General features: G+C 41.6%; 1 protein-coding gene across 2 annotated transcripts; it reads right to left on the reverse strand.

Annotated features, from left to right (window-relative positions):
* Window positions 1-332: 332 nt before the first annotated feature.
* LOC139380519 (T-box transcription factor TBX20-like) lies at window positions 333-13,257 on the reverse strand. 2 transcript variants are annotated; one of them, XM_071123250.1, is made up of 9 exons: window positions 12,871-13,257; window positions 11,136-11,370; window positions 10,301-10,465; window positions 9,865-9,973; window positions 4,582-4,740; window positions 4,041-4,117; window positions 2,332-2,358; window positions 2,053-2,162; window positions 333-1,810 (listed from the first exon to the last, which is right to left on the reverse strand). In XM_071123250.1, the coding sequence occupies exons 1-9, from the start codon at window positions 12,995-12,997 to the stop codon at window positions 1,470-1,472; spliced, it is 1,350 nt and encodes a 449-aa protein (XP_070979351.1). In that variant the 5' UTR covers window positions 12,998-13,257; the 3' UTR covers window positions 333-1,469. The 2 variants fall into 2 exon arrangements, with proteins under 2 accessions (XP_070979351.1, XP_070979359.1); XM_071123258.1 differs by lacking the exon at window positions 2,332-2,358 and having other exon boundaries at window positions 12,871-13,251.
* Between the last annotated feature and the right edge of the window lie 466 nt (window positions 13,258-13,723).

Below are 13,723 nucleotides of genomic sequence, written 5' to 3' on the forward strand. Positions count from 1 at the left end.
AGAGGTCCTCCAAAGGTCTTCTAGGGCCCATCCACATGTGAGACATGAACAAACATCACTTTCCATTGACCACACAAATCAAATACATGTACATGTTTTACTCATTGTATGTAGTACACACAAACATTATGAGGTGAATATAAGCTTTTTGGATGACATAGAAAACTGAAAAAGTAGTTTGAGACCTGGTTGGGGTGAGGACTTTTTTAAACAAATGTTTTCTGTGTTATCTTTTGCAAACAGCATGCTTCCTATGATATGGCACTCTATGACATTCATCTTATAGTTTGTGTCCTGTGTGTTTGTGTAGTGTGTGTAGTGTGTGTGTGTGTGTGTGTGTGTGTGTGTGTGTGTGTGTGTGTGTGTGTGTGTGTGTGTGTGTGTGTGTGTGTGTGTGTGTGTGTGTGTGTGTGTGTGTGTGTGTGTGTGTGTGCATCTTTATGTACTGCTATCAAACGTGATCATCTTCCATTGTAACTTCTTCACAGTACACATGGCTGGCTTTTTAGATGGGAAATAAACAATTGGTTTCTCTCTGTCTCTAGGGCATCTATGCGCACAAATCTGACTACCATGGCAACAGCCAACCTGACTGGAGGAGGCTATAGGATTCTGCCTGCAGAGGAAGCTTAACAGAGTTTGAGGTCAAGCAGGAGAGGAGAGATGTAGCCTCTACCCTCCCTGTGAGTTTTGGTCAGCAAGCAGGGGGAATCCTTTGACTCAGTCTAAAATGGCTGCCATTCCTCCATGACCCAGCAGCTGGAGTGAAGATAGTTCTCCTCCGTGGCCACAAGCGGTGCCCAGGATTGGAAGTTGTGCACTCCCGTAAACTTTTGGAGTCCCATATTCTTCATTGTCCTCAGAAGCTGTGAGAGAACTAACAATTACCACACCCTCTGGTTTTAATGTTCATAAACCAGACAGTTCACTGGTTCTCCTGTCCATGCTTTTCTGGAGAGTGGGTGCAAAATGAACATTGTAACCAACCGTTGGAGGGCAGGGGCAAACGACAGTCATCACAAGCAGACCATTACCTATTTCCCACAACACATCACTGTGCATGGTCATCAGTCCTCAGCATCTTTGTTGTGGATTTTTCTTTTATACCTGGATCATCAGTTTTCATATCTGGGTCGTAAATATTCATATGCAGGTCATAAGTGTTCATATCTGGTGTTCATATCAGTCTGTGGGTCTCTGTGTCTGTTCCACCAGGTCCCGTAGGAGTCTGTTTCCTCTCCGGTTCAGCTGTCAGCATGCAGGACAGCAGCCAGGCAGCCTCTCCAGGTCGTCCAGTCAGTCGCCTCGGCCAGAGGGCTTATTATTTACAAGGACACGGTGGTGACGATGGGTGATGATGCTGAGGCGGACAAATCGGTGAGTCTATCTACTTGTGTGTGGAAGTGTGTCTATAAGCTTAGTTGTAGCTGATGAGGGGCTACTCGGCCAGGCAGTCACCCCAGAGGGAGTCATACAAAGGGGGTCATGACGGTGGAGGAGTGGCGCAGTCCCTGGATGGCAGCGTAGGGGCCCTGCTGGAAGTAGTGGTGGTAGCGGGGCATATGGAAGGAGGGGAAGGAGGGCCCACCGCCCTGCATGGTGCCCGCCAGGGTCGAGTGTGTCAGGGGCATGCCCAGCCGGCTGTAAGGGGGCAGGGAGCCCTGGATGGGGTGGGGTAAGGGGGTGGCCAGGGAGGAGCTGCTGGAGCCCATGGCAGAGAGGGACTGGGGGTGCTGGAAGCCTGAGAAACCAGAGGTGGCGGTGACCCAGGAGCTCAGGGAGAGGTTGTCAGAGGCGGTGAATGCAGAACCTTCGAGTGAGATGGAGAAACACTGTTAGATACCTCTTACTATAATACGGTCATTGATGTTGCACTACATTGACTCAGCGACATTCTAGTGCTCCATTTATGTGAATGACGGTTGTTTGAATTATTTGGTCAAATAATGTGGTAGTAGTGCCACTTAACGACCCTCATTTGGCTCATTAGCATGATGTGCATCTTGTGAAACGTGTGTGATGCCATCATCAGTGTGTGACCAACTCTCTTACCCCTATGTGCGGCGTGGCTGTCATCCCCCAGTGTCTCCTCCTCACCTGCGTAGGTGCGTATTGGCGACCGTGCGTATGAGTGCTTGTGGATCAAACTCTCAACACTTTCCCTGCAGCAAAAACCAAAGAGAAAGGCCCAAAATATATCTCTATGTTCACACTTAAACATATTGATACATTCACACCAAAATATGAAAATATCTTATTCTAATATAAAATGTACATTCAGTCCAATATATACTGTATCTGCATTCACACCAATACCCCAAAACAACTCACCAAGATATATCATGTCTTTGCAGTAACCTATAACCCAAATTATATCTTTTATAGTTACACTGGTGACAGACAATACTGAATGTACAGTATGTAGACAATAGATACACAACATATCAGCACACACAATATATCTGGACACAGTCAATATATCTGCACACAGTCAATATATCTGTACACACAGTTAATATATATCTGTGCACACAGTCAATATATCTGCACACAGTCAATATATCCGTACACACAGTCAATATATCCGTACACACAGTCAATATATCTGTACACATTAGGTACTGTATGTAAAAATAACAAGCCCTTAACAGTATAGTTAGAAAGGAAAATGTACGGTCTATAAAATGCCAGTGCAACAAAATCACACATAATGTAGATAAAGATAGAAAAGCCCAGAATACACAACAACATTTTTCAATAGTTGTGATACCTCTTTGGAGCATAAAAGCAAATATCCTTATTTTCTAAGTATCAAAGTACATAATTAAAGCAGTGTGTGTGTCTTAGTCCTAGTGTGTGTACTCTAACAGAAAGTGCATTAGTTCCTGTGAGTCTTGTCAGACAGCGTCTCAGTGACACAGAGAGGGACAGATATGGTGGTGGTGGAGGAGGAGGGTCGGTTGGACAGGAGTGGTCTGCATCACAAGAGCCATGCGTCCACATTAGCTCCCCAATTAGGTTAGGAAAGTGCAATATCTGTCAGCGGTGCAGTACAAATGTGTGTGTTTTTATCAGCTCTGGCCTGTCCGGCACAGAGGCCACAGTAGGCCACGACGCAGGGGGCTGGTTTCAATCAGTCACAGCAGCCAATCAAATTACACTGTGTTTTAGTGCAGTGGCTGACTCCAGACTAATGTGATTTCTGCAGCTCCCTGAAGATCAATTGATCAGATCTAATTCACAGTCCTCAAAAAGAGAAAGCCAGAAAGGGGGAGTCGGTTGTCTGGCTGTCTCTTGGCAGTCTTTGACTTTGCTTGTTTGGTTGGGAAATGGCCTGAGATGGTCTGATTTATCAGCTGATTTTGGCAATAGTGCTGGAATTGGTCAATCTAAAAAAAAAAGTGTGTTTGTTTGGCTGTAGGTCATAAAATCCTTTGGATTTGTGTGTGTGTGTGTGTGTGTGTGTGTGTGTGTGTGTGTGTGTGTGTGTGTGTGTGTGTGTGTGTGTGTGTGTGTGTGTGTGTGTGTGTGTGTGTGTGTGTGTGTGTTAGCCAGAAGTTTATAGTAGGGTGGGTTGGCATTGCACCCGGGGAAGTCACTCAGATAACCATAAGATATCTATAGAAACAACAATTTCAGACAATTACTGGCATTGAAATAAAAACCAACAATATACAGTAACACATTCCTCTGTCTAGTTGTAAAACAAATTCAATGTCCTCTCTCCTCCTTTTTCTCTCAATTTCTCTGTAACATACACACGTTTGCAAAACTGTACCCACACACACACACACACACACACATGCACACACACACACACACACACACACACACACACACACACACACACACACACACACACACACACTCCTATTGATCAGAAATAAATAAACAACCCAGCATGTGCACTTGCTAATGAGTATATAGCTCCATAGCTAGCTCCTAACGCGACTACTCTCTCCCAGTTCTATTCCCTTTGTTCATCTTATCCACGCCGGACAGAAATAAACAAACAGGCAAAGACATAAAATTCCCTGTACCTCTCCATGTCCGTCAGTCGGGAGGAGTCTCGGAAGCCTTTCGCAAACGGGTTGCTGTCGATCTTCAGCTTGGTTATCTGGGAAGAAAGAGGCCCGCAAACAGATTAGATGCTATTTTCTCTTTTCTCTCTGTCTCAGAGTCTTATCCCTCTCCCTTTCTGTCTGTCTCGCTCTCTCTATCTTTTTCCATGGGATAGCCAGACTAAACACACAAAGGGAGTCAGGGAGGACCTGGGTGGCAGAACTGGCTTTAGGCAGAACTGGCTTTAGACAGAACTGAACACACTCCCTATGCATGTTGTCTGTAAAACAGCCACACAACCCCCTATATTCAACATATTGTCTCTACCCATAAACACTATCCAGCAACAGAGCACGTCCTCCCTGGTGACCCCTGGGTCACGTTCACTAGGCACCATACGGATGAAAGGAGGTGGGAGTAACTGTAGTCAAATACGAAACGCTTGTCTTGGTTTTCAGTTGTGTGCATTAATAAATAAGATCCTGGTATAGAACAGTTGAGTAGTGATTTACTGCTCACCAGCTGGTTCTGGTAGGCTGTGACCGCGGTAAAGACAGTCTCGGTGAAAACGAAGGTGCGGAACTCCTCTGACTTGAGGTTGAGAAGGGAGGCGGTGTGGTCCTTCTTCTTGATGATGTGGACCCGGGGCTGGTACTTATGCATGGAGTTTAGTATGATCTATAGGGACACAGAGGAGGCAAAACACTGGGTTAGATAGTGAATGAGAGTGAGATGTGGAGTGAGATGACAGGAAGTAGAAAGAGAGAGCATGGTGATAGACGAGGCAAGGTGATCAAGTGAGAGAGGATGACTGGGGTGGCAGTAGAGAGGAGTGTGAAAAGATAAACATGTTAACAGCATGCAGTCTGAGACACATTTTCCTCCGCTCTTAGCTGTTCTGCTTGATCTCGATCTTCTGTGAAGATGGCGCTGCAGTGGATAGCAGCCGTCTTATGGGTTCCTGACCAATTCTGCTATTTAGTGTTTTTTTTTATGCTGATCATATCTTTTTTGGTACATAATGTCTCCGACATCACTTTCTATGACAACAAAAAGCTTCTGGACATCAGAACAGCTATCACTAATCTCGACCTGGACAGAAATGTCTACTTCTACGAGTCGGCAGCTCTGGACACTTTGCTTACTACGGACCAGGCCCTACTCCTACTCAAAAGAGGAAGCGGCGGCAAAAGAGAGGCAGCAGAGCCGACATCCTGACGAGACTGTCGGCGAGCAAATAAATCGCCATTGCAATCTGTTCTATTGGCAAACATGTAATCACTGGAGAAGAAACTGGATGAGCTCTGTTTGAGACTAGCCTATCAACGGGACCTGAAAAACTGTAATATCCTACGTTTCTCAGAGTCGTGGCTGAACGAGGACATGGCTATACATCTCACTGTTTTTTCTATGCATCGTCAAGACCGGATGGCAGACTCAGGTAAGAAGAAGGGAGGAGGGTGTGTCTCTTTATTAACAACAGCTGGTGCGCGTTCTCTAATGTTAAGGAAGACTCAAGTTTTTGCTCTCCTGAGTTAGAATACCTCATGATAAGTTGCAGACCATACTTTCATCTATATTTTTCGTAGCTGTCTATTTACCACCACAAACTGATGCTGGCACTAAGACAACACTCAACAAGCTGCATATGGTTATAATCAAATAAGAAATGCACATTCAGAGGCAGAGTTTCTCGTGGTCGGTGATTTTACAGCAGGGAAACTGAAATCCATTTAAAAATTTTACCAGCATGCTACTTGTGGAACTTTAGGTGACAACTTTAGATCAACTTTATTCTACACACAGAAATGCTTACAAGGCCCTCCCTTTGGCAAATCAGACCATACCTCTATCCTCCTGCTTACATGCAAAAACACAAACAGGAAGTACCTGCCTGGGACTCTACCCACACACTTACACATACTTACACTGACACCCCAAAACACACATACACACACTACATATGCCCACACACACGTAACATGTGTACACATGCACACTGACACCCCAACACACACATACACACACTACATATGCCCACACACACATAACATGTGTACACATGCATACTGACACCACACACACTCAAACTTAAACACCACCTACACTGCTGCTGCAGCTCAGTTAATTATCTATCCTGTTGGCTAGTCACTTTACCCCTACCTACGGTGCATTCAAAAAATATTCAGAGCCCTTCACTTTTTCCACATTTTGTTATGTTACAGTCTGATTCAATTTTTTCCCTCATCAATCTACACACAATACCCCATAATGGTAAAGCGATCAACAGGTTTTTAGACATTTTTGAAAATTAATAACAAATAAAAAACAGAAATACCTTATTTATGTAAGATTTGAGACCCTTTGCTATGAGACTTGAAATTGAGCTCCTGTTGCATCCTGGTGCATCCTGTTTCCATTGATCATCCTTGAGATATTTCTACAACTTGATTGGAGTCCACCTGTGGTAAATTCAATTGAGTGGGCATGATTTGGAAAGGCACACACACCTGTCTATATAAGGTCCCACAGTTGACAGTGCATGTCAGAGCAAAAACCAAGCCATGAGGTCGAAGGAATTGTCCGTAGAGCTCAGAGACAGGATTGTGTCGAGGCACAGATCTGGGGAAGGGTACCAAAATATTCTGCAGTGTTGAAGGTTGGCAGGTAGCCTAATGGTTAGAGCGTTGGGCCAGTAACCGAAAGGTTGCTAGATTGAAACCCCGAGCTGACAAGGTAAAAATCTGTTGTTCTTCCCCTAAACAAGGCAGTTAATCCACTGTTCCTAGGCTGTCATTGTAAAGAAGAATTTGTTCTTAACTGACTTGCCTAGTTAACTACAGTAAAAAAAATAAAAGGCCCCCAAGAACACAGTGGCCTCCATCATTCTTAAATTGAAGAAGCTTGGAACCACCAAGACTCTTCCTAGAGCTGGCTGCCTGGCCAAACTGAGCAATTAGGGGAGAAGGACCTAGGTCAGGGAGGTGACCAAGAACCCGAAGGTCTCTCTGACAGAGCTCCAGAGTTCCTCTGTGGAGATGGGAGAACATTCCAGAATCACAACCGTCTCTGCAGCACTCCACCAATCACGCCTTAATTGTAGAGGGGCCAGACGGAAGCCACTCCTCAGTAAAAGGCACATGACCACCTGCTTGGAGTTTGCCAAAAGCACCTAAATAACTCTCAGACCATGAGAAACAAGATTCTCCGTTCTTAGGAAACCAAGATTTAACACTTTGGACTGAATGCCAAGCGTCATGTCTGAAGGAAACCTGGCATCATCCCTACAGTGAAGGTGCTGTGGGGATGTTTTTCAGGGATGTTTTTCAGTGGCAGGGACTGGGAGACTAGTCAGGATCGAGGGAAAGATGAGGGGAGCAAACCTTCTCCAGAGCGCTCCGGACCTCAGACTGGGGCGAAGGTTCACCTTCCAACAGCACAACGACCCTAATCACACAGCCAAGACAACGCAGGAGTGGCTTTGGGACAAGTCTCTGAATGTCCTTGCGTGACCCAGCCAGAGCCCGGACTTGAACCCGATCGAACATCTCTGGAGAGACCTGAAAATAGCTGTGCAGCGACGCTCTCCATCCAACCTGACAGAGCTTGAGAGGATCTGCAGAGAAGAATGGGAGAAACTCCCTAAATACAGGTGTGCCAAGCTTGTAGAGTCATATCCAGGAAGACCAGAGGCTGTAATCGCTGCCAGGTGCTTCAATAAAGTGCTGAGTAAAGGGTCTGAATACTTATGTAAATGTGATATTGTCTTTTTTCCCATACATTTCCTAAAATAAAATAAAAATGTTTTTGCTTTGTCTTTATGGGGTATTGTGTGTAGATTGATGAAGGGGGGGACACACACTATTTAATATATTGTAGAATAAGGCTGTACCCTTACAAAATGTGAAAAAGGTCATGGGGTCTGAATACTTTCCCAATGCACTGTATATCTACATATCTACCTCAATTACCTCATACCCTTGCACATCAAATCGGTAATGGTACTCCCTGTATATAGCCATGTTATTTGTATGCATTATTGTTATTCATGTATTTACAGTATTCTCCATTCATGTATTTACAGTATTTATATTTTTATTGTATATTTGTTATCTTTATTTTTAACTCAGCATTGTTGGAAAAGGACCCATAGGTAAGCTTTTCACTGTTAGTCTACACCTGCTGTTCACGAAGCATATTACAAGTACAATTTGATTTGATGAAGAGCATTTATCCTTTATCTGACTCCATAGCCTATACAGTGGCTCAGCAAGAATGATATATTGTGTTACTGTGTGGCTGTGGGGAGTTAGTCTGCTATACTCTGGTTCAGATCCCTATGATTCACATCTAGATTCATACTGTATACTGTATGTGAGACTATACTGGGCAAAGGAGATGTGGTATGGCATGGTGTCCTAAGAACTAGGAGTTCCTGCCTGCCTTCATCAACATTCAACTACAATTCGCACAGTTGACACATCTCAACTTGAACTTGTGCATGTATAGGAAGCAATGGGAACAAAACGATTTATTGTTTGAAATATGCAGGCTTATCTCAAGTCAGAATTCCTGTTCCTGAGAATGATGAAACAGAGTGAGCTGTTGAACGCTGCCTGTTAAAAGCTGCCAAGTGCACTATAACATTTGTGTCTTGTGTCAGGGCAATTTCAAATGACTAGCCTATAAAACGACATTCACTGTTAAGGTTTTCGAAAACTATTCTATTTGAATGCCAATTATTCGTGCGGTTAAAAGCGTGCACGAATCTCTCTTAAATTCCATATTGGTAACCAGAGATATGTTTTAGATCAACAGGAAACATGGTGTGTTTTATCCTATATAATCGGCTTTATCGGTCTTTACATGCGTCACGAAAATCAAAATCCCATGACATCGTTCACATTGTTTAGCAAATATATATCTGGTTTTGCCATCATATCGCAATGCTCTCGCCTTTAGGCCTACTCTTTTTAACTATCGGATACCACGGACATGCCCTCGAAATTAAACGTGTTTGTGCATAAATTCAAGGAGACGTTTTTCGCACAACCTGTTGGTTTGGTATGGTGTAGGCTAATTAGTGTATGATGTTTGCCTAATACTGTTAATAATGTAAATGAATGGTGTTGCATGGGACACATATTCCATTATTGTTATCATTTCTGCACTATAGGCTGAGAGTTCTTTAGTTTAGCACGTGTTTCTGCTTCTCCTTAAAATGTACGCCCTATTAATTTCCCTTACCGAAAAAACATGATTTCAATATAAAGAAAATATGAATGTAAATGATAAAATATAACTGGATATTCACAGGTGAAACAAAGAAACGTGTGGATTTTGAATCCAACACGTCTGTGATTTACAGTTAAGAACCTTTCATTTCCCAATAACATGTGAAAGAGATTTGGAAAAAATGATATCCCATGAGAAAATTCCACGAGATTTTATGGAAAGTTTACAGAGCAATTCTTTCATCAATCATCTGCAAGTATGTTTATTTATTTAAACCCTTATAATCCTATCTAAACACAATTCTCGTACATCTTTTAGAAATATCCCCCAAATTATGATTTTCATTTGTCAATACTGTTTACACTTTGAGATAATATTTTTTAATCCAATATTGAACGGGGAAACTCTCCACAAGTCCTTGATCAGTTATAAAATGAGGATAGCCTGTATGGGAGTTTTCTCAGGTTAGGCTTTACAGCCTTCTAGTGATTTCATGTTTCAGTTCCTGTCAGAAATAACATAAATCTGCTTCTCTGTTTCAATACCAATGACAAATCAATAACATACGTGTCCATGTTGGTCCAGTTCGTTGTTGGTGAGCTTTACTTTCTCGAAAGACACCATTTGTTTGAGCAGCTGTTCCCCAGTGAAAGGAGAGTCAGGGTGCACGTATAACCTGCAATATAAATACAATATGTATATTAAAATACATTTTACAATTGAAAAGGTCTATGCAAACACAGAAAACCCTATTATCATGCTATTCAAAATCAAAAAGGTCGATGTGTTCCAATGCAGACATTTGTCGGTCAAGTTTTTAAAAAAAAAATAGTTCCAACATGTATTTATCTAAGCCATATAGTGTATTTGCTATCCATATACCAATAATTAGCGCCATTGGCTACTACCACATACCATTTTGTGAATGCTTTTGACATGAAGACTCGTGCATTAAAAGCCTCTCAGTACCGAAAGACGAGTGTTAAAAAAAAAAGTCACCCACCTTGCAGGCAGAGGAGGGTCCGCCTTGCCCGCCACGAGCCAGGACGACCTGTGGTAGGCGTATCGGTAGCGTTTGTTGTCGACCGGAACAATGTCCATCAGCACGATGTATTTGGCGTCCGGGTCCACCCCGGAGAAGGACACACGGATGGTGGGGAACATTCTTCTGTTGGAGGGGAAGAGAGACGGTAAACACAACGACGAGACAAACCCACGCCAACCATTTTCGCTGAGAGGTAAATATTTACTCAAACCTAGGCTCCAAGTAAAATATAAGATGATGAGAGTCATATTTCACTGAATTAATTTGTCCATAAATATTATCAATGGCTCCCGTTTTGTATGAGGTTTATGTGTTTCCTTTATCTGTAGGCTATTTGATTAAACATGTTTTTAGCGTGAGGCATATATGTTTTTTAACAGATATCCATGGCAGGGAGAATATTTGCCTACAATATATTTTGAACAGCATTACGTTTTTCGAGGAAAATTATTTTGCCTAAATGATGTTAATATTTATACAAATGTTTTTATTTCTCAACATTTAGAGTTTTAAATCGATTACATAATTACCCTTAGACTATAAATATTTCCACGCATGGGAGGTGCGCTACAATGATTTGTGGTGCAATTATCGTACAGTTTACCTATGTAAATAAACAGAATATCTCTGAAAAAAAATATTAAATGAGCCTGCAAAATACAAAACAGAACATCCAATTACCCAATGCTTAATATTCACATTTAAAAAGTAAAGTAGGCCAATAGGCCTACGTGGTTGTCGATAATATAGGATTCGATAATATAATATTTTGTAGTGAGAAATTTAAGTTTACCTTCCGGATTTTGTGATGATCATCTCGGTGCCGAGATCATGGAACTTGTCCCAGAGTTCTTTGGTCTCTAAACTGCAGGAGATTTTGGCCATCTCCTCGCTGGGAACACTGGGAGTGGTGGGGATCAGCGGCTCTGTGCACACTGGAGGCGCGCTCCCGCTGAAATCTCCGAGCCCATCTAGAGAAGACAGCTCTCCCAAACCTTGGTTACAGGAGGACTTCTCCACGAATTGTTCTATGGATGAAAAAAACACCATGTTCAAATGCTGGTTTCATTTGTTTATTTTTACTGCAGCTAAAACATATCTCTCTCTCTCTCTCTCTCTCTCTCTCTCTCTCTCTCTCTCTCTCTCTCTCTCTCTCTCTCTCTCTATATATATATATATATATATATATATATATATGTGTGTGTGTGTGTGTGTGTGTGTGTGTGTGTGAATTTTTACAATGCGTAGCCTGATATATGTTCAAAGCAATGTAAAAACTCATAGGCATAGATGTTTAAAAAATGTCATAAATTGGTTCTTATTATTTAGCTTTAAATTAATTAAACACAACTAGCCTAGTAGCCTATAGATATATACATTCCAATGATTTGTATTCAAATAAATTAAAAACATTATCAATACATGTGAGGGGTATTTGACAAATGCAAGAATATACATTAAAAGTAAGATTCATGTTTTTTCTGTTTGCTTTCAATTGAACGACATTAAATTAGCCTACTACAAATTTTCAAAAGTGCAACTGAATCACAAAAACAACATATTGGTTATTTCAGTAGGCTACAAATGGCCACGCTATTTCGAAAGATATTCAGTTAAATTCAAAACACTTATTTTTTTACTCACAATGATATAGTTAACAGCAATGTGGCTATAAGCAATGTCCGTGTTATATTTCTCTGTCAGTAATTGCATACAGGTCTAGTCTACTAACCCATGTCTCCATGAATTCACTGAATGCTAATATTTATTTGACGAAAAGGTTCAATTGTACCTTTTTCTTGGATAAATTGAAAAGTCAACTTGATTGAATAAAATTTTCAGCAACATGTTTGCAATTATCAGCAAGCACCACTCTACAGCCAACGCAGCATGAAATGTCTGGATATAGAAAATTCTGATATAATGTTGATATCTCTGTTTCATTAGCCCATACACTTTTTGTTGACTCTGGATACAATAATCGGTTAATTCAGAGCCTATTCAGTGAACCATAGGCCTACTGAATACATATTTGCGTAGGCCAACATCTGTAAAATACATTAATATTTTTTATGCTCGTGCTTTATGTTCGTATATTTTATTATTTCTTATTGTTGTTGCATTGTCGAGATGGAACCTGCAAGTAAGAATTTCCTTGAATGATGTATAATCCATACGTATCGCGTACATACGACGAATAAAACTAGGAACTGAAACGTTTGCTTACAGTCTATGAACGGGGTTATGCACTGCTTGATTTTTGGACCAACATTTTGTGAAAGGTTATAAAAACATTGTCATGTGAGACATCTTAAATGAAGGTTCTCTGTCATTTCCCCATAGGCCCATAGAACATTATGGCTATAGAAGTAGGCCTATAGACAACCCTTTTTTTCTCCATAGCATAATCGAAGTCAAGATTTATTTAAACAATCAAACAAACAATATAGCCAATAAAGGAAACTATCGATTGTAGGCTATATTGAAAATGTGAATTATATGTAAGGCACTGTGCGCGATCTGCTTACCAAGTGGCTTGATGGTGTTTTCATCGGTTTCCTTGTCCTTCGTTTTTCCACTTGACATGATAGCGGCTATCGAGAACGCGTTTGCCCTGGAGGAGAGCTGTGGCTTCGGGGAAGAGGTGTACTCCATGGTGAGAGTAGTACAAGTAGAACGTCCAAACCGCTCGCGGAGTGAGCTCTGTGGTTTTATTGGCAGGCTGCACACAAACACGCTGAAAAAAAGAAGCTACTTCGACTGATTTTTGAACAAGTATGCTCTTCGTCTATTACAAAACAAAATTAAAACACTCTCCGTTTTTGACTCGTTGAGCACATTGTTAAAAACCGACTAATCGTTGTGCGTCTCCACTCCAGTGGCAAAGTCTTCATTGGGACTGTTGAATCTTTGCACTGCTCTTAATTTTAGCCAACTCCACTCCCCACTCCATCCCTATCGTGTGCAGCCAATCGCCGCCTTAGTGTCGACGTCACATACTGTCCTGCAAACTGAATTGAAGCCCAACAGCCTATTAAAAACACATTTTCTTCCGATTCCGACCATTAACCCAAATCTAGAGGGAACCTAAACCGCGACCCGACACTTCACACATCATGAGATAGGCTGGACGCACTTTTTTGTTGTTGTTGCTTGATTCGATCAGTTAATGTAGCCCATTGAGTGATAAGATGACATGTACACTCATCTCTGATTGAGAAAAAATGCTGCATTTACACAATCGTCAATATTTAGGACAAAATTATAACAGTCGTCATAATTGAGCTTTTACCGTAAAAAAAATATGATGTTTAATTTCTGAGGTGCATCAAGCAATCGTTTTCAATTTGTTCGCCCCATCAAATTCCTATAATGATCATT

The sequence above is a fragment of the Oncorhynchus clarkii genome, chromosome 2 (genome assembly GCF_045791955.1).
Source record: "Oncorhynchus clarkii lewisi isolate Uvic-CL-2024 chromosome 2, UVic_Ocla_1.0, whole genome shotgun sequence".
In the NCBI taxonomy this organism is placed as follows: domain Eukaryota; kingdom Metazoa; phylum Chordata; class Actinopteri; order Salmoniformes; family Salmonidae; genus Oncorhynchus; species Oncorhynchus clarkii.